The sequence below is a fragment of the Oryzias latipes genome, chromosome 4 (genome assembly GCF_002234675.1).
Source record: "Oryzias latipes chromosome 4, ASM223467v1".
Taxonomy (NCBI): domain Eukaryota; kingdom Metazoa; phylum Chordata; class Actinopteri; order Beloniformes; family Adrianichthyidae; genus Oryzias; species Oryzias latipes.
In genome coordinates, this window is record NC_019862.2 from 11,063,471 (window position 1) to 11,085,409 (window position 21,939).

The following is a 21,939-nucleotide window of genomic DNA, read 5'->3' on the forward strand; positions in this document are numbered from 1 at the left end:
ATGATGTCAGACCATTGACTGTATAAGAGATCTGGACTGAGTTACCGCTCCCCTCTTGCTTTCCACACTAGTGTAGACTTCTACCGAGAAATAAACCACTATTACTCCATCATTATAGTTGTCAGAATAACCATTCTTGTTCTGCCATCTTTTTTTTTGAAGATGTTCTTGCTAATTCTAATTTTTTTCACATTTCTTCTGTAGTAAAAGTTGTTCAAGTTATAATCTCACAAATGAGCTTTCAGTGGTAGGGGTGTGGACTTCCAACAAGCTCCCTCCTGACCGACAGGAATGGTTGCCATAGAAATGTTGACTGAAACAGACTCGGACCAATCACTGCTTACTCTCATTGTCTGGTTCCAACATTACAGTAAAAAAAAAATTAGCAACTGATTTGACATCATTTTGGAACCAGAACCAAGTTGTCTTCTGTGGGTGACGTCACACTGACTCAGTCCAGTTCTCATATAGAGTCGATATGTCAGACATATAGATTCACATATTATAGAATGACTGGGACCTGAGTCATCCTTCAACTATAGAAAATGCACTTCCAAGCCCTTTGTGTTGTATTACCATGTACTGGATTCTGTGTGCTCAGAAAGTACAGCTGTAGTTATCTGGAGCATGTGGATCAGGCCAGCTAAACAATTCAGAGAACCATGGCTTATTTTATTTTTTTAAAACCTCATCATACTCAAAATGTAAAACAGTATAACCAGTTAACTGTCTGAAAATAAATACCAACTACTGTCAAAATAAATACGTTTTTGAGTCAGTTTACTTCTACTCACTTGAAACGCGAATGTGGTACAACCACTGTGCTCCTGAGTGGAAAAACAAAGTGCTTAGTGGGGAATCAAAGTCCTTTAAAATTTCGTTCTTTTGTCAGAAAGCAACAATTCAAGTTTATACTGCTGAGTGGGATAAGTGAATTTGGATGGCAAACTGAGAAGTTAAAATGTGAGCATGTCTAAGCACACAAGTCACTGATTTATGACTGACAAAAGCTTTTTTTCCTTTTTACTACAGCATTTTAAGCTGTTTTATGGCAGTTTCGGGCACCAAAGTCAGATTCTTATTGTACTTGTTTGGTAGAACCTCAGAGGATTTCAAAACAAATATTCTAGTTTCATTTCAAATGTGACAAACAGAATCACCATTTGCTAACCAAAAGGTAAAAAGAAATATAAGCTGATGGGCCAGATAGATTTTAGGATTTGAATTTTTGGGTAAAAAAGGTCAAAAAGCATTTTGTATTTCCCAACAAGAAACAGTCCATGGCAGATTGAACAGCTTGAAAGGAAGGGCCACCTTAAAGGTGGTTATGACTGTGAAACAGTGTTTCCCAGAGTCAATAAAAAGGTTGACATGTTCTACATTCTTGTCATTGTGCTTTCTAAGGGGTTGTTGGAGTCAATAAGTCCTCAGCTTTAATTTAGAAAAAAACAAAAAAAAATTATGTTAAAATAAAGTAAAATCACATGAATTAAAAGATAAATACATATTGTGGTTTGTTATTAAGCACAATTGATTAAATATTAATACAGAAAAAATTTAATGGATTTGATAAATAAATGTTATATTTTCTTAATATTATTTATTATCCATTAATAATAATAATTCATAGTAATAAAATGAATAATTTTTGTTTTCTTCTTTTGTCCTGCGTTAGTTCCTGGGGCTCCACCAAGGCGAGTAGAGGTGGATGTCCTCAACTCCACAGCAATTAAGGTTATGTGGCGCTCTCTAACGCCCGGCAAGCAGAACGGTCAGATCCGCGGTTACCAGGTTCACTATGTTCGTGTAGAAAATGGCGAATCCCGGGGCCTGCCTCTCATCAAGGATGTCATGCTAGCTGATGCTCAGGTATGACAAATTTAAACGTTTCCTCCTTTGTTTTTTTTTATTTCCCAAACAGAAATTTCCCTGAAAACATGGCTTGCACACAAACTGTAATTATTATTCACATTGTTGTGGCTGTGCAGACATAATGTGAGAATAGAAAGCAGTGTAACTGCTTCTGCCACTCTCTTTCATTTCAAATTGCTGTAATTTTGGTGCTATCTTCACCTCAGTCTATAAAAACAAATTTCAGTCAAAGCTTTGCACTTCCCTTCTTCTCCTTGTAGCATTGGGTTTTTTTCTTTTTCTAGCAGTCATCCAGGTGGAAATCATACTGAAGACGTAATAGGTTCAACAACACCTGGTATAAAGCCCAATTTTGTATATATTAAAAGGAGAAGATTTAAACTCTTGAGAAAATGTGCATTTGGCACCATCAGTTTAAAATCTCTAATATGACAAAATAAGTGAGACATAGGAAGGTTTGTGCCAAGCAGTCAACAGACTCCTGGGAGACAAGGATGTTTCTGTTGTATCTTAGAAAGCAGTCTCATCATCAAACCCTGAAAACCTGCATCCAAACAACTCAAGACTCATTTAAGTTGCCTTTCTAAGCTTGAAGCAGCTTTTCTCCCCCTTACCTCTCTAAAACTAGTGACCTATTTCTGCTACCCACCTTCCGCTTTCAAGCCTCTAATGCCCTTGTCTGTCACGGTTCCATTTCTTCTATTTTCTTTTTTCTCAAAAAAAAACAAAACAACTCTTTTTCTTTCTCTCCTGCACCCTTATATTTGGCGGGGGGGTTAGTGGGAAACGGACGATACAGCTGAATATGTGAGTATGATGTTTCACCTGAGTGCTGTGTCCCTGAAACAGTGACTGTTGCATCAACCGAGTTGGTTTTCCAATTTGCTCAACCCCTCAGTCTTTCTCCATAGTTCTTCTTTTTTTTTATTTCTAAAGAAAAGTAGCTCAGACGCCTCTTTCAGATGTCTGGCCAGTCAAACTCTATAGAATGTGTCTGCCATGAGGGAATAGGAACAAACGTGGGTTGCTGGTTGGGTTGTATAAAAGGCTGGCTGATGCAATAATCACTAGCCACTGTGGCTTGAATGCTAATGCTACTGTTGCTCCCCGATCTGTAACGGCTACCCGAACAATCCCAGCATGCGCGAAAATTTGTTTACAATAATGAAAACGTTTATTTTAATGTGGACAAAAAAATGAAAGAAAAAAGACGTTTTAAATGGATCAAATCTACCCGATCCGTGCCGCACAGGTGCAAATGTTTTCCTCTTCTTCTGTTTCGTTAGATGACAGTTTACTCCCCAGTGTTCGATGTTACCGCTGCATACCAACATTTTATTTACTTAACTAACACAGACACGTTATTAACGGTTGTTTTGGCTGCAAAAGTTGGTGCAGTAGCCTGGGGACATCTTTTAAAATATCCTCAGTTCTCCTCGTTTCCCGTTGCCAACATGTAAAAAACAAAAAACGATTGAACAGAGAGAATGGCTCCAAGCCGTGTGGTTTTCATGATATCACACTTTGAGATTTTCATTGTCTGCAATGACAACGATATATTGTTATGCAGTCTTGCATTTTAAGCGACATTCTTTTGTTTTACAGAGCTGTAATTCAGTTGGTGGAAGCTCTCTGTTGTTTACGAAAGCATAAATTTGTGTGAACACACATCTAACCATTGCTTAACTGGTTTAGACAATCCTAAAAGTGCCAAGACTGTCAGGAAATGCTACTGGACTTGTTGCCAATTTTTTTTTTTTTATTCATAATTTACACGTTTTACAACCTTGAAACAACAAATAGTCAAAAACATGCATGAATTATTGGAGCAAATCTAAATCAAATTGCTTAAATGTTGCTACAAAGAGACAGTGATATAATATTTGCGTACGCGGTGATCAATTGGTTAGCAGTAACAGATCGGGAAGCAACAGCTATTTCTATCTGTGTCTAGTGCTTGTGATGTGGTTTTTGTGTGTTTGTATGTTAGTTTGTTTTGTTTTTTTGTGATTATTTTTTTTTTGTGATTTTTATTTTATTTTATTCAATTTTTTTTGGGGGGGGGGGTTAGGTGTTGGCATAGTGGCTTAGTGTTATAATGCAGCCAAAGTTGTACATCAAGTCTATAGTATAGCTTTTGTTGACCCTCCCCAAATTCTCTACACATCTCATTGAATTACGTTTTTTTTTTCCAAAAATAAGCCTTTATTGGCAGCCCAGGCTTTAGGCTTATGTCTGCATGAGCTACATGAATGCATGTCAAGTACAAGACAGTACTTATGGCTCATTTACCTTTATTGACTTCCTCCATCCCCCTGCCAACCACCCTGTTAAAAACCTCATTCCGCATTCTTGCAGACCTGCTTCTCTGAAAGATTCATTAGAATTGATCGGAAACCTCTCCTTAAAAACGGACTCGAGGAAACTTAATGGCTTGAGTAACAACTGCCAGCAAAAGGCCAGGATGTATTCAGTATGCATTCATCAAAGTTAAGTTGTTGATTGGGATATTGCTTAAGGAATAAGAGGACGGCTGCTTCCCATTTGAATACATAATGTCCCTCCTCCACTTTGGCAGCTCTAAGGATTTGCGTAATGGAACAGGTCCAGCATTACACAACGGGGGAAGCATTGTATTTAATGCATGCCTTGTGAAAATTAATAAAGAGGACCAAGGGACACCCGGATTAACATTCAGCACAAGCCAGTTTGAACTGCACGAAGTGGGATCAAATCATGAAAAATTCAACAGGCATTCTGACATTTTCCTGTTCCCCATCTTGCATGTCACCCACAGGAAATGGTCATTGGAGGACTTAAGCCAGACACAACGTACTCCATCACAGTAGCAGCATACACCACCAAAGGGGATGGAGCGCGGAGCAAACCCAAACTGGTGGTGACCAAAGGGGCAGGTCAGTACAGGGACAAGTATGTTGATTTAACCATGTAAAGGTTTATTCAAAGGATTCATGTTGATTCATGTTGTTTGTCGCTTGTAGCCCAAAAATCTCACTCCAAGTCTCACTTGGACATTGAAGGAATTCAGCTAATTTGAATTTTTTGCAAGAACATTGATTTAAATCTACTATACATTAGCTTTAAGGCTGGAACTGGATGATAATAATATGAAATGCACAACTACAAGAATTTATTGATGGTTAATTAGAGCTTTGCTTCAATGACAGTGAGTCAACGGTCTAGTCAGCTGCTGTATTTTCTGTGAGACACATCTAAAACTTAAGTGGATGCTGGCTTATGTCAGCGCTCCTTTTATCATTTTAGTCCTGTTCAGAAAACTATTCACAGATTTATAGAGATCAAGAGCTTCATTTACATCACGTTACTTTTTTTCGACAGATAATGATGACACGAAAGCTCGTGTTGAGTCTTTTGGATTCAGCTGCAGGAATGAAACAGTTGAATCTCCTCTCTACAAAGTCACGTCATCTTCGTTGTTCTTCATTTTGCTGTGCAACTACTTGAAAGCACCGTTTGACATTGGCATACGTGCTTACTTAGTTGCTGTGATCATGATCTAAACGGTGCCACTGCCGTTCTAAATGTCTGAGCTTTGTTCGGGAATTTGATGGCAAAGAAGAGACTGACCTTTTCACGAGAGCGTTTATGCCAGTTGGCTTTGAACAGTCAGAGAACTGCAAATACAAACCCTGGTATCCATCCCTCTTGCACTTCTTTCAATACAGCTCTACAATGTTTACTTGTGTCACTTAAAACACACAATTTAATTTTGATTCTTAGATCAGAAACACAAATTCCCACCTCCTGACAGGTGTGCTTATTATGTAACCCTTTAAGTTATTCATGTTTGTTTTCCTGTAGGACTCTGAATAATATCCCATGTACTGCTTTCCGTCATCTCTCACACAGAAAGCCTTTTCTCTTCTGTGATTACTATTGAAGTGTAAGAAAATGCTTTATGCCAGAGGCCAAGATAAATAAAGTCTTGTGGTTCACTTTTTTTTCCTTCTAACAAAAGGGGGATTTGGGCCAAGAAAATACCAATGTTCCCACTTAATGTGAAGTAGCATGGAAAATGTGAAAATCATTAAGTTACGAACAAATTTCTTTGCAAGTTCTTGTGAGAAAATGTTTAAACTTTTAAAGCTTTTTGTTATGAAAATTTCTTTCCCTTTTTTTAATATATTTACATTTCTACATAAAGAAACGCATCCAGGACAGATCAGATAGTCATACTACATGTCTTAATTTAGCATATTTTGGAAAATAATGATTAAATAAATGACAACATTTTAATGAAATTTAAATGCTAAATTCTAATGATGTGATGTAAAAATGCATTTACAACAATGTCAAAGGAAGAAATTTTAATTAACACAGCATCCTCTTTAATCTATTATTTATAGACACACTTTAAAAAAGCACAAAAGTGTTTTATTGCCCTTTTTATGGCCTTTATACACCACCACCACCACTGGTAAAACGTTTTGGGATACTCTAAAGTTTCATTATTATTGAAAAGTATTGAGAAAGTATTCAAAAAGATTTTTTTATGTACCAAACCAAAATGTACCTTAAACTTCAGATACAAAAAGGAGACACGTTTTACATTTACACAGCTAAACATAGTCGGGACATTTTCTTTACAACAGATGTTAAATTTCTTAGAAAATACCTACAGTTTCCTGTAGAACTACCTATGTGGTCTTGTAGATTTGTTTACTTTTTTCCTCTTTTTAGTTCATCTCAAACCAGTTTAATGACATTCAACTCTTGAGATTGTTCCAGCCATTCCATATTTTGACGTTTTCCATCCTGTTCTTTTATCCTCATGTAGTTCTGGCACAGCATGGATTTATCTTTTGGATAATTATCTTACATGATGAACCCCCAACTAAGTAGCTGCATACCAGAGGGATTTGGTGGCATTGCATAATGCCGTGGTAGCCATGTTGGTTCAGGGTACTCTTTTACACTATAGAAGACACTAGCCAAAGATTCAACTGAACAACCCCATATCATTACACTTCTTCCTCTATGTTTGACAGTTGATATCACACACTTAAGGGTCATCCTTTTGCTTATTCAACTGGGTACAAAGATTTTATATGATGAACCAAAGATTTTACATTTTGATTCATCAGCCCTTAACGCTTTCTTCCAGTTTTTAGTTGTTTGATGGTGGTGGGTCCTGTTCCAGGCTAGCCTTTTTTTTTTTTTTTTTGTGCCATCTTCATTTCTTTCTGCAATTTTTCCTATCAAGTCTGCAGCTTGAAGTCTTCTTCTGTTGACAGAAAAAGCTGAAGGTATTTTACAAGGACTACAGTTAGGATGTGCTTCAGTCTGTTGGCCTATGAGCCACCTACCAAGCATAAATAAAGTTTCAGAAACCTGTTATTTTATTCAGTTATGACTTTGTGTCTGCCAGACCTCTTCCTGTCAAGGTTTCACCCAGTTTCAAAGCACCTTTTGATGGTAAAGGGAACTGTACTCACTGACACCTTGACTTTCAGCACTAGTATATAAGTTCAACTGAAACACATAAGGGTTTGGTACCACAGTGCATTCCAGCGCTGCAAAATTGTTTTTGGTAACCCTAACTACTTAAAACAGTTATTTGCTGGCAGGTTGCAATTTATTTTGTACCATTTCAAGCTATTCATTAGACTTCCTCACTATATTTCTAGCTAGGAGGCTCTATAAAAAAGTTTTCAGTAATAAAGAAGGTGGACTGTTACTAGATTTATCTTTCATTCTCACACATTTTTTTCTTGTCTTTTATCTGTTTTTTAAGTCCCTATTGGCTAGCTGTAACCACAGTTAAATGTTTGAGTGATCTTTCTTTGGTTAAATTTGGCACACAAAGTTTCAGCATCTAGTTTTCCTTGTTTTTAATTTTGCACATACAGATAGGGCTTTTGTTTTTAATTTTGCACATACAGATAGGGCTTTTTTTAATCTATTGGATATATTTTATGAGTGTACATCAGTGGAAGTTACAAGAAAAAAATAAATAAATAAATGAAATCACCTTGGTCTCCGGCAGGCAAGTCTATGTCAACAGCAAGCTCTTAATACTATAGCCTGATGGGAAACGTGCCGAGAGTCAGTCAAAGACGGATTGAACTGGGGTCGACCCTGAAATAGACATATTGGGTGGGTTTACAAAAGAACAGCAGGGTTGGAAAAATGGAAGAAGAATCAAGGTGACCAGAAAATCTTTTTTTTTTTTTTTTTTTGATCATGTGAACGCACAAAGTCCCACACATATAGATCAGGCTACTCATATCCCCGTTTGGTCTCTCCTTGTGGCTGATTGCCCCCTGTCCTTTTGTCACCTTCATCATCCCTCATCCACTTGTTGTTCATCCACTCACCATGCCCTGGCTCTCCTATAATCATCCTGTGGATTCACTGGTTTTCCACTTCTACCTTTTTCCTGCTCATTTTAAAAGTGAAGCACAGAGGTGGGAATACACTCACGGAATGACTCGGTCACATTCACAGATTTTTATTTCCGTGATTAACAGTGGGAGATGATGGCAGAGTGAGCTTTTAAACCACACTGAGATGAAATCTATGAGCCAAAAGTCCTGGGAGGATTCTTCCATTCCTTTCAATACACTTAGTGAAAAAAGTGAGCAGACAAACCACCATCTCCCCTCATCTTCAGACCATTAGCAAACAGAAATTAAAAACGAAGGGATGAGGATGTGGTTGGTGGAGTGTATACTGTGGTGTGTGTGGGTTTTGCTGCATGCACACATTCACTGACACCATGACACTCTTCCATAGAGGCAGAGTCTTATTGCCTGAGACGAATGTTGGCCTCTTCAAATTACTTTAAGTCCATGCCGGGCAACAAGCCAAATTGCTCTGTGTACATCTGGAACGGCAATATAGAGGATGAAGATGGCTGCACACTCGGGTCTAGATGTGCACAAACTGCTGTTGCACATGTAAATACTGTGCACAATAGTCCCCCAAAGCTGTTGTTTCTCACATAGGATGCACACAGGCGGTCAGAGGAAGGCCGTTTTTATTTTTTTCCCCATTTTCATTTGTTTGATTCCATTCATGCTTTAAATTTGAATAAAGACAGTTTTCTGTAAACCCTGTCTTTGCAACTATCAGAGTGACACATTTAGATTATCAATAAATTAAATTCACAAAGCTAAAAGAAATAAACCTTTTATGACTTTTGCTATGCTGCTCATCCATTAACAGATCCCGAAGTTCAATCAAGAGCCCCAAATGACTAAAAACTTTTAATGGCTTTTATTTTTCCATTTCCATTTGCATAGAACAAATAATGATGATGTTACATAATGGCAAGTGTAAGAACTATTCAAAATAATGGAGTAGTGAGATTCGGGGTGCAAACATAAACACAAAGAAGACCGTCCTTAAATGCTATTGAGAGAAATAGAAAATTTTCCGCAGCCACATTCAGACACCGCCATGTATTTGTTCTGCTGCTATGGTTATTTCCGAGGAAAGAGATGCGTCAGACAGGGAGTTAAAAAATATAATCTGTTTATGATGATATGATGCTCAAAAGTAAATCAGCGACACACATCTCTCTGAAAGCTTCTGACAGTCAATTGAGAATTGAGAGCTTCTCTTTGCTGATATCTCTGTGATGAGACCTCAAAAGGCGGGTTCAGATGAAACGTGTGTCATCTTTAAGAGTGGCAAAATGGGGCCACTCTGAAGAATGGAGACTGGGCCCTACGGGTAGATCATCCATTTTGCAACAAGACCTGCCTGCAACTGAAAGATGCACTGTTTTTCCTAAACTTTAAGTGATGCTCAGTGGAGCCGAGGGACTTTGGATGGATCTAGAATGTGTTGAAATGATAACAGAATCAATTGGATCATCCATATCTCCATGCAAAAGCATCATCTCTTTGCTAGCTTATGGATTTATTAAAATCAAGCACCACATACCTTTGTTAAAATTTCATGCATGCCAGTGATGACCATGATTAAATAATCTCAAAGAATAAACTGCAGGTTTGTAGCTTGACCCATTTTGAGCCAAAGTGCCTTTTTAAAAATGCAACTACAAAACCTTCATGTTGCAAAGGAATGATGGGTTAGGAAAGATCAAAGTTATTTTGATGAAATGTATACGTCCTTTTAATGGTTATATCATTGATTTAAAAGCATTCTGCATTCTTATACATGGAAATAAATAAAAATGTTGTTTTTTTGTTTGTTTCTGTACAGTGCCTGGTCCTCCTTATCTCTCGGTGGCTCAGAACTCAAAGACATCTGCTGTTGTTCACTGGGACCCTCCAGACCTGACCAATGGCATGGATCTGCAGGGTTACAGGCTCCAGTTTGGCCGAAAGGACATCACCCCTTTGGCCACACTGGAATTTGCTCCGCAAGAACGTCGGTACTCTGTGGACAACATTCATCGGGGAGCCACGTACCTCTTCAAGATGGCAGCCAAGAGCAGAGGAGGCTTCGGGGAAGAAGCCGTGGCAGAACTTAGCGTACCTGAGAATACGCCGGGTGGATACCCTCAAATTAAAGAAGGCTCTAATGTAACATGCTGCTCTGTGCTGCTGTCCTGGTCTCCACCGGTGTTGGCAGAGAGGAATGGAGTCATTACGGAATACACTTTGGTCTATAAGGAAGCCGGCACTGGAGAAATACCACGAGAACTGCGCTTGCATCCAAGCCTGTCCAGCTATGTGCTGAACAGCCTCAAACCAAACTCTGCCTATGAGGTGAAAATGCGAGCGCACACCAGTGTAGGTCCAGGGCCCTACAGCCCACCTATCCAGTATCGGACGGTGGCCATTCACCCAGCAGGTAGGGCTTGCCTGTTTCTTTCCAATCCCAGTGGCAGGGGGTTGGAAGTAGGCTAAGAACAATCTGCAACAACACAAAAATGAAAACCGCCCCTTCCACTCTTCCAAACACCTCCACCTCCTTTTAAAAGAATGAAGATTGATGTTTAACCTGTTTGCTGTTGGACACTCACTTCACTAACCTAAAACAGGTAAAACTGTAAGTCAGTAAGTTATAGTCAGTCAATTTTGGAGGTCAGCCTAGAATTTTAAGGTAAGTGCAGTTAAGTCACTCCTGTCAGTCCTTGCAGCGCTTTTTGAAGCGCAGTCGTGCAGCTAATGCAATCCCACAGCCCCAGTTTTCAAACAAGGTAGGAGCTTAGTCACTCCAAGAGTATAGCCATTCTGGTAAAGCAGAAGTCTGATTTTTGATTTGATTTGATTTATTTATTTATTTGTTTTTGTTTATTTTGAGACATTATTCCTGTCCCCTCCAGAGGCTTCCTTTCCGTCCCGTCCCCCCCCCATCCTGCTACAGGACAGCTTGTGGCATGGTATCCCACAGATGCACTGCAGAGAACATTTGGCATGCTTTGTTCTGGGTCTGTCTTGTTGCCTGTGTGGCTGCACGTTGGCAGTGCCAAGTCAAACTTTGCACCAGTGTAAAAACAGTTGGCGGTCATTGGAAATACGTGGCTCAGTTGCTAATCATCGAGTGGTCTAAGTGAGTGGTGAAATGGTTTGGCACTGTCTACAATGGCTAGCCAAAGGGCACACCCTTGTGCTCAATGGGTTTTTCGTCCATGAGTCTTGCGTGCTATGTGTTTTAACCAATAGCATTGCCTGTCTCACAGCTAATCACAATTCATTAATGTGCTCACTCTTCAAACTAGGGGGAACGTTGCAAGACAAGAGGAATTAACTTTTTAAACCAAAGGTTCTTCCTTTTTGTTTTCCTTGATCTGGTTTTGCTAATAAAATGCGCTCTTTTTTTTTGTTTTTTTGTTTGTCTTCTTAACAGATGTTCCTAAAAACTTCACTGTGAAGTGGGCCACCAAGACCACAGTAGTGCTTGGGTGGAAGTTTTCTGAAAGGTCGCCGTATAAATGTGTGGTGAGTTAAGTGTTTCAGAAAAACAATCTCTTGAGAAGTTGAGCTGTATTTTGAATTTTAAGACTGACAAACTTCTAAATTCCAGATCGAGTATGCCCACCAGAAGAAAGATGTGGACGCCCGGGAGTTGAAGGCCTTCATTAAAGGGCTAAGGCATAACACCACTTATGAGTTTAAAGTGACTTGCCAAGAAAGCACCAATAGTGGGCCACAGCATCGTGTGACAGCCAGAACCGCTCCGCTTCTTCAAATCAAGAAGCCCACGGTTTCTGAGAGAGAGAATGTGCTCATGATGTCCTTCTCACCAGTAAACACAAAGGATGTCAAGTGAGTATTGAGACACAGTGTTCTCTTATTTATCGCGGGGGATACATTATGTAAATAACTCGTGATACGTGAAATCCAGGAAGTAGAATTACAGATGTTTTAAGGCAGGAACGCCCCTTAGTACACACTTTATACACGTAAATATTTTCCCACTTTACTGTCTTGTTTAAACTCTCAAAGATGAAATGTTTGAAGAAAAAAACTCTCCAGTGTTATAGAATGACCAGGATTAATATTTGTGTAACTCTGGCAAGCTGCATGGGAGAGATTGATTGACAATAGCAACAGCCAATCAGGACGCAGATCACAGTGCATTGTTTAAGGAAAAAAAAGCTTACAAAGTTGCGCAAAACAGAAAGACTGCAAAAGATGATCTGTAATATAACGAGGGAACCCTTTATTTGGCCTCTGCTGTTCTGTTTAAATTATATTGAAGTGTCAGAAGAAGTAGTTGTTTTGGTTAAAAGTATTTTATTTTGTGTTGCTGAGCTTCAAATCAAGCTTCTTTTTTTTGTCTAACTCCTTTGGCGCTTCATTTCAGGAACTTCTATGTGGTTGTGGTGCCAATTAGGACAAATTCAGGAACCGTTAAAAACCTGATAAACCCTGATGAGATGGACATGGAAGAGGTGAGAGCAAAATCTAGGTACACTTGTGGACATAGGGTGATCAAAATGAATACAACTCATAGATGGAGTAACAGGAAGAATTTTCAGGGAGGGATTCTGTTTGTGTTTCCCAGCTGTATTGTGAACAGCCTGTACTAGAATGTGCACATGCAGCTCAGACATCACAGCTAATGCAAATGTATCCCCAAAAGCATGCAGAAGAGAGCATTACAGTCCATATCCACTCTTCCCATAGCTTGGGGTCTGCAGCCTTGAGCTGCAGATCAGCACGGCAACCACCCCCCCCCCCCCCCTGTTAAATTTGGGATTACACACATCCTCTCTACTTAGCGGTTGCCTCTGTCTGTAGTTGGAACTAAGTGTGCGGGCTTGGATGTGTGTGTGTGTTTTGTGTTCTTTTTTTCCCATATTAGGCAGCTTTTTAAAGCCAGTTTTTTTCCCTTTGATCTCAAACAGTGCACCGAAAGGCTTCAAGCTCTTTTCACCTCCCTTAGACCCTCAAGTAAACATGTTCAACAATAACTTATAACACTTAATCCTACCACATAGCACTTTGGGGAAAGGGCTGCTGACTGTGACAGTACAACTTGTGCATTTTTACATGAAAGCAAGAGCTTCTTTTATCATGCAAAAAAGAAAAAAAAAAAGAGTAGACTAGAAATCTTAGACTGTTTATGCGGTCAACGTAAAGCAGCCGGTTGTATCGCAGACAAAACAAAGTCCCTTTTCTCTGCAACAAAACCAGCTAAATGATATAATGTAAACACTTTACCTCTGTAAAGTAGTAAAAGGCTTCTCTTTTCAGCTTCAGAATCCGCTGGAATTACCTTAATTGCATAAGCGGTTGACAAGTTACAGTTGTTAAAGGAATGTCAACACTGCAGCTAAAGCGCCGCTGTTAAAGGGTTTATTTTTGCCATTTTGTTTGATTTACAAATGCTAAACATATTTCTTTGAATCATGGGAAAATTTGTTAGATTTTCTAGATCTGTTTGTACAGTTTAAAAAAAGATACATATTGGATTGAATATACAAAACTGGATGCATTGGGAAACCAATTAAACCTCTGCATGTTGAGCAGCTTTTGCGGGTGGTCCCGAAGCACCGCTCACGCCGGCAGCTGGCTCAGCTAGACCAGAGGGATGCCTACATCACAGCGTGCTTCAAACAGCTGCCCCTCAGCTTCATAGTGGGATCTGACAATCGCCACAACAGCTGTGAGAACAAGCCCCTCGAACCTGGTCAGCAGCATGTCTTCTTCCTGCTGGCTGAACTCAATGCCACCGCAGGGGTGAGTTTTGGATCCAATCAGTCTCCCCTTGCAATCAGTAAATTTCACCATTTTTTTTTTTCCAGTTTTGATGTATTCTGCTTCAACTTTAGTCATACAAATATTTTTTTAACAAAATTGTGAACACCTAATTTTGAGTAATAATTGTGAGTTCAAAAGGTCCTAGTACAACTACTGGTTGGTATTTTTGGTTGAAAATGTCAAAGTGACTTTCATAGGACTGCCGGCGTGTTGGTTTTCCAAGCAGAACATGTAGATGTTACCAAATGTGCAATGATTGTAAACGTGTTATTTTTTCTTCTTCTAGAAAATGTTTGCAACAAGCCCCTACACTGACACGGTGATGAGCCCCGAGCTGGTGGTGGATCTGCCAGCAGAGCATGATGAAACCCAGCTATGGGTGGTGGGCCCCGTTTTGGCTGTGGTCTTTATTATCTGCATTGTCAGTGCCATCCTCCTTTATAAGAAGTGAGTTTTTGCTGTGTGCAATGTTTTAGGCAACATTCAGACTCCAGAATGTAAATGTGAGACTGTTCAGCCTCAAATGATAGAAGGCAGCTGTCAGGCTTCACTAAAACTCATATAAACTGGAATTTATATGAGTTCATTCTGCATTCCAAAAAAAAAAAGAAACTGTTTTATAGAATATGTTTCCCGTCATTTAGTGGGAAAACATCTTTTTCCCATCGTGTTTGATGATGAACAGTCATAAACTGGAACATCATTGCATGTCAGGATGCATGTCAGAACAGGGGCAAATCTTTTTATTAATTCCAGCATGGAATTCTTAAGGACCCAAGTACTTTTTTGCATGGAAGTATGACAAAGTTGGAATGTAGAGGAGAGTTCATCACGGTAGTGAGCTGGTTGGAAAAAGAAGAGATGAGATTCTGTGGGATGATTTGCAATAATAGCTTATTGAAGCATAGTGTCTAAGAGTATTTCAGTGTTGCCGAATACCATTCCTGAATCATTGGAATTGAACATTTCTCTATAGTTGGTAAATTTGTTTTAACTCTTTAACACCAGAGATACTGTCAGGGACACCTAAATAACACGCTTTTTGAACTACCATAAATCTTTGATCGTTTATGGAATTAATGTAATTCCAATGGATTCTGAATCAGAATCCATTGCGTTCATTGGTTAAACAGTCAAAGGGTTACAATAGTCCAAAGAATGTCAAGACAGGAGCTTGAAGAGTTAAGAAACCTAAAAAAAGAAGATTCTAAGGTTTTTATGCACCTCAGATGATGGAAAAAAAGTTATTTGGTCCTTAACAAGTCCTGAAATTTAGTAAATGTGCACTCTAAATTTATATTTACACTGCCCTCTGCAACGATCGTTCAAGCAACCACTTCCAATGAAAAGTCTATATAAATCCCCTTAAATGTTTTTTTTTAACTTTCATGTTAAAAACTCTCGTGTTCATGCTTCGCTACACAAGTTTCTACGATCCTTTTTGGGCTGAACATACAAAATGCATTTCAATTGAATGTACGTTGACAGTTAAACCAAGTTAACTTTTGACTAATCAGGAACCCGGATTTGGAAGTGACGTGTAAGTGTCCCTTTTAATTCACAAAAGTGAAGATTGAGCATGGAGGAGAAATTAATAACTGCAGTTTTTGCCCAGCTGTAATTATAATAATCCATTTTATTTTTTATTATAAAGCGCCTGGGTGGGTTTGAGTCTGTATTTAAAGATAGGTAACGAGTAAATGATACGGAGGTCCAGGGGGAGAGAGTTCCACAGTTGGGGTGCCAAGTGGGTGAAGGTTCTGCTCCCTATGGTGACCAGTTGGATGGGGGGGTACAGAGAGCTTCAGAGAAGAAGACTGGAGAGAGCACGAGGGAGTGTAGATATGGAAAAGATCATATAAAGAAGGTGGGGCCAGGTTATGGAGAGCTTTGAAGGTGAGAAGAATACGTTTAAATTATATTCTGAATTATGACACAATGTTAGTTATGAATCGAAAAAAGAATAAAAAGATGCCCCTCCCTGGTTGTTTAGCATGAGCCCCATGGGCTAAATGTGCATCCAAGAATGCACGTTTGGTGCATTCTTGGATGGGCGTCACATGCATGGTGTGAATGTAGCATAACTGTTATTTAAAGACTTTTACTCATTTTCTTCCACATCCTTTCTTTCAACAGTTAAGTTTCAATGAATTTCTTTTAAAATCAGCTCTCAGAGTCGACTCTGTGCGGTTGTGATCTGGATTTTGAAATAGTCCATGAGCAATCTCTGTGTTTCAACAGCACAACAAATTAAAATCATTGCACCTTGGGAATGTTGACCAACCCAATAATTTTTTTCAGAGGAAACCATACCAAGAATCAGTCAAGACAATTTGATATCTGTCATTTTGTGTCTGTCTGTTCTGTGAGGTTGTATTAACCTGATTGAATACCTGATAAGGACCAGATCTTTTTTTCATGTGCTCATGCAGAGATTCTTTAAAGAGAACTATTTGTGTTTATACACTACAGTTAGGTTAGTCAGGAAAAAAAGCAATGCATTTTCTTGAATCTTATTAACTCAGTCCTCAATCACCAGAAAGGGAATTCCCTGCAATATTATAACTTGCCAAAAATTGCACAAGTCCAGTGCTCTATTTTCAGATTATCCCTTGTTCTGTGACCTTACCTAACTGTCGTTTTAGCGTTTGGGGAGTGTAACATCTCTCCTTGGATCTGTCTCTTTTTTTCTCTCTTCTTTTTCTGTCCATCTTACATTTCCACCCCTCCCCATCCCGATGAATATTATGTCCCGGGTCTGTTTGTGGCCCTGATGTTCCCTGTCCTGCCCGTGTCTGAAAACTTGTGCGTCCACACTTAGATGTACATACACACGCTCATGTGTCGACGCCCTTAACTGCGCATTTCATTGAGAACTTACTCATTCTGACCCAGTGTTGTACATACTGATGAGCCTTTTCTGGCTTTTTGCAAGCCCAGCAGTGACCCCTGTAAATTTTAAACTGCTCTCTATTGATTTGTACTTCTTCTTGCCTCCCCTTCTCCCTTTCTCCTTGTGTGTTGTGTTTTTATCATCTTTATATATTTATTTGACTCCTGTTGCTTTCTCTGGAAACAGCAAACCAGACAGGTAAGGCACAGTGCTACTTAGACTCAGTGTCATTTACACGAGAGGACAAATTAGCCTGTCTCAAAAAAGATGAGGTTTTTTAAAGGGTGATTTAGTAAATAGGATTGTTTTGTTTTTTTTGTACTTTCTTTACAAACTCTACTTTGTTGCGTCTTTTTTAATATGCAGTATTACCAGTTTCTCACATCACAGATTAGAGAGTGTTTTTCTGTTTTGGTTTCTGTACATTCATTGCTCACCAATCAAATTCTGTCGTTTTTGTTGTGCGTCTCCCCCACTTTCCGCCTCTTTTGTTCGTGTTACCGTCCAGCCACAAAAGAAAAGAGTCGGAGCCTCGCACCAAATGCCTGCTCAACAATGCAGACATTACACCCCATCACCCTACAGACCCTGTGGAGGTGAGACGCATCAACTTCCAAACTCCAGGTAAGTCACACGCTCAAAAATGCGTTTTTCAATCTGTAATTGTGTTTAAGACAAGAATTTGCAAAAATCTCATGTGGTGTTTAATACATTATTATGTTATACAATAGCAAATTTAAAGTTGTAATTTAATGCCCTAAATTACAAAGCTATAGAAGACAAAAATAAAAACTCTCCCTCTTGATACTAGATTTTTCATTGTTATATAAAGCTAGAAAATGCAAATTAGACAGGATATTCATGTAGGGGAGTATAAAAGAGCCATAAGCTGACACACAAAGTCAAAAAGCAGCCACATTCACATTATTTTGCTGGATGTTTTTTTTGTTGCCTGCAGGCTATACTTAATTCATTTCCATATCTCTATGTATCAATTCACTATCGACAAATAACTGTATGCTTGAAACTAAGTCTTGTGTTGGCCTGAAAACCGAGTATGCTTGTTCTCCAGGGTTTACAGACATCCATGTTTCTCTTTTCTATCTCTCTGATGTTTGTCCAAACTTTATCTGATGTTAGCGACGCAACATGTTACATCATGTCCGCGTTCTGCGGGGCCTCCATGGCTCCAGCTCATCTAAGATCTTGCAGAAGCATTTCTCGCTCAGACTGTCTGTGCTCACAGGCCTTGTGCAGTTTGGCTTCAGTAGCTACACTTTGTTTTGTTTCATCAAAAAGCACATATCAGACAATTCAAGTTTTGTTTTCTTTGTTTTGTTTTTTATTCCACATTTTCATGACCAGCTACAAACCATGAATTATAAATATGTAAATATCTCACATTTTAGCATTTGGCCTAGTTGTGGAAAACAGGAATCATTTTTAAGTTTTGTTCACTTCACTACAAGAGATGCATCCAAATCTTGAGAAACTTGTCATTTTTGTTCAGATTTGTTTCCCCTCCATTGAGGCAAACTTATAGAAAAGGAGAATAAGCTCCAGAGGTGGCAAAAAACATTCTGTTCATTTTTTTTTTACTCTTACCCTGCTGTAGCCTAGCCTAGATTTCTTTCAGCTATCCATCTGTCATACACGGTCAGTCTCTGCACCATCAAAAGACTGCGTTTTCAAAATAGAGCATTTCTGTTCAGCTTCTCTGGGAGTCAAGCTGCGATCTGTCTCGAGTTTGCGTCTTTGGGAAAAACAGACTTCTTTATGTGAAAGAAGAGATGCTGTGTTGAAAGGAGGATGCTTAAACTCACGTAGACAAAGGATGTTGATCTTCTTTTAACCATTCTGTTCCCCTTTACTTTTGAGAAGAGGTATCAATGATTCTGAAGGATCTCTCTCATCTTTGAATAGTAAAAATCTTTATGATGATCCTTTAAGTCCTTTATTTTAATACTCATCAGTATACTTGGAAAAGAATACTTAAAATATGAACACTATTTTTAAACTCTGTCATTGTTGCACAGAACTGGGTGCTGTTGTTAACTTCACACCCCAAGAATTTAATTAGAACAGACATTTTAGCCCAATTTACTGGGCCGGTGAGCATTTCTGAATATCCCCATCAGCTAATAGCGAGCCATTGTTCAAATGAGCATACTCCCAGTTCAGTTATCCAAGCCCTTTTCAATCCAGCAGAGCATATGCTGCTTCGGCTATGTGAGCTCGGTGACCCGTGGTGCTGAGAAACAGGAATTACACTTTAAATGGGGTACCAATGAGCAGAGTGTGTGTATTTACACTGTGAGCACATGTGTGAATGTTTGTGCTTTAAAGCCTGTAAGTGCTGTGACAGCCTCACAATGATAGTCTGAAACTCCTTGAGGCAGAGTGTCTGGTTTTGTCATTGTCTCCTTTGAAGCCATGAGTTTAATTGGCATAGGAGTCCAAAGTAATAAAGCAATGCAGCTCAATGGATCTCCATAGTTTATCTCCAACCAAGCTATTTTTTTCCCCTCACTTTTTGTCAGTTTTATTTTAACCTTCCATCGGATCCACAGTCTATAAAATGGCAAACCATAGCAATTAGCAATCATCCCATAAATGCAAACCAGCAGCCAGTAAATACACTTTTTTTTAAAAGGACAATTCCAGCAATTAGCATCACCCTGCAACAGAAATTATAAGTAAGGAAAAGTGGAAGGAATTTGATTTTCGAATAAGAATGTGCAGTTGAGTGCAAACTTTTGACTTTTATTTATAAAATTAAAATAACCCTATGTATTTCAACACAAGCAGTGGACAAGGGGCATTGTGGGAGTTTATATTTTTAGTGATTTTGAGCATCGAGCATCAGCGTATTTAAGCTTGTTGTTTTGGTCATCTTTTAGTGTTGTGTTAGTTAAATTTTATTATCGCCATTGACTGTATATAAGAGCCGGACCGAGTCAGAGTGACGTCACCCGTAGAAATGAATTGCTTCTAGCTACAACGAAATTAAGTGAATGCATTAGACTTTTTTTGCAATACAGATTCCCCTATATTGGAACCAGAAATTGTCAGTAAGCTTTGATTTGTCCGAGACGGCTCAAGTCAGCATTTCAATGGTAATCACTCTTGCCAGTCAGGAGTGAGCTTGTTGGAAGTCCACACCCCTATCACTTGATAGCGGACTCTGGAGAATCTTTCAGATATTTTGAACGTTCGATGTGAGACCACATTCCAACAGGATCTTCCTGTTTGGATCGCGAGGGGGGGAGGGGTCATTCCATCCAGTTTTTACACAGTAAAATGGCGTGTGCTTGTATGGCGCTTGTCTACCTTCCTCGAAGGCCCAAAGGGCTTTACAGTGACAGTGACTGTATGACACAATGACTGGAGAGAAGGATCCAGTCACAGAGGCAAGGGGGGGTTAGGTGTCTTGCACAAAGACGCTTCAAAAACATGGGCGGGCAAAGAGGGAATCGAACCAGCAATATTCCTATCAGAGGTTGACTGCCGTGCCACTGCACCGCGGCCGCCTCCGATAAAATCAGACTCAGTCGGCCACAGCTAGAATGAGGACATTGCATACAGAAATAAGGTGATGGTGCTGCAACATGATGTCATGATGGTTATCATGGAGGATTTGCTTACCAAGGAATAATAGGAATCTGCTGCACCATAATTCTGAGCGTCAAGGTGCTGAAGTTCGAGGTGCAAAATGCACATTTGCCACACAGAATTATAATTTAATGTTTATCCAAGGAAAGGAAGAATAGTTTTTGGAACAAAGGCTTGAACTTTTTTCAGTTAATCCGGCTTGACAGTAAACTTGACGCATGTTGGTTTTACATGAAATTGCAGTCAATTCTAATACGTAAATGAGTGACTTGTTCTCTAGTGCATAGCTGGTGATTATTATTATCTGCTGTTACTGCGGAGAAAATACTTCATTTATTTGCATTTGGAAGTAGTTCATGTAACTTGTATAAATCTTCCTGATGCTCTTTTCCTTTACAACAACAAAACTGAGCTTTTTTCCCCCACTGTATAACCTTTAACTTTGTCTGAATGACTGTTCATTAACTAGCAAAATGACTTGCTTGGCTATGACAGAACTGTCTATACTTCCTTTTGACACTAAATGCAACAAAGGAGCCATTCAAGTTTTAAACATCTTTATTTCTTTATAGTCGGGTAACAATTTCTGCAAAAATACCTGTAGTTCAAATTGCATAAACAGTTTTCTGGTTGGTCCAAACTTTGTAGCCTGTTTAGACCCAGTCGACTGCAGTCGTTGGAAGCAAACAGTAGAAATGATTACTTTAGACATTAAGACTTTACATATACATTAACTAATATATTGTCGATGCATTCATAACACTAAACAATTGCCCAGGAAAGTTTTAATTAGTGCTTTCTTATGCATTAAGTAAAGTTGAATAATAAACATAATTGAATTGCTATTTGATGCCTAAATGCATTAAATAATACACTTGCTAATGCAAAATAATCCATCAGAGTGTCTGTTAACACATTATTTGTGAGTTAAATAATGCTTAATCATACATTAACATTAATAAATGATACAGTAATGTGAAGTGTTAGCAGTTGCCCCTCTACCTTTCAGTTATGCCTCTGCCTCAGTGAGACTTACTTACTTTTGTTAATAATTATTAATAAAGAGCTTTTGATCTTTTATTTGCTGTTCAGACGGAGTTTCTAATTATCTAATATTTTTTTTACTTTTACTGCAAGGTTTTTGTACGTGACTGACAGAGTTGGCATTTTGATTACCCGTGTTGGAGCTGTTTGTTTGACAGCTACTATGACCTCTATGTGCAAAAACAACTTAAAGCTCCAGTTAATCAAACATGCAGAGGGATCACTGTGTGGCGGGCCTGGGTACTGCAGCATATTTCCTGACAGCATGTCTTCAGTTCATATTTGATATATTAATCTATCAGTAATGTTTAATTTAATTTGAAAAACAGCATTAATGCAGTTGTGAAACTT

At 38.9% G+C, this 21,939-nt stretch overlaps 1 protein-coding gene across 12 annotated transcripts in view; it reads left to right on the forward strand.

Annotated features, from left to right (window-relative positions):
* The window catches only part of LOC101174175 (receptor-type tyrosine-protein phosphatase S), a 245,929-nt gene that overhangs the window by 181,970 nt on the left and 42,020 nt on the right, over positions 1–21,939 (forward strand). For 4 of the 12 annotated variants that reach the window (XM_023954195.1, XM_023954198.1, XM_023954196.1 and 1 more), the window contains 7 exons: positions 11,680–11,771; positions 11,857–12,098; positions 12,640–12,727; positions 13,809–14,018; positions 14,326–14,486; positions 17,119–17,130; positions 17,441–17,556. In XM_023954195.1, coding sequence (XP_023809963.1) covers positions 11,680–11,771; positions 11,857–12,098; positions 12,640–12,727; positions 13,809–14,018; positions 14,326–14,486; positions 17,119–17,130; positions 17,441–17,556 — 921 coding nt within the window. Of the gene's footprint in view, positions 1–1,675; positions 1,870–2,652; positions 2,680–4,669; positions 4,788–10,086; positions 10,681–11,679; positions 11,772–11,856; positions 12,099–12,639; positions 12,728–13,808; positions 14,019–14,325; positions 14,487–17,118; positions 17,131–17,440; positions 17,557–21,939 lie in introns of all 12 variants that reach the window. The other 8 variants (XM_023954188.1, XM_023954193.1, XM_023954189.1 and 5 more) reach the window with 3 other exon arrangements.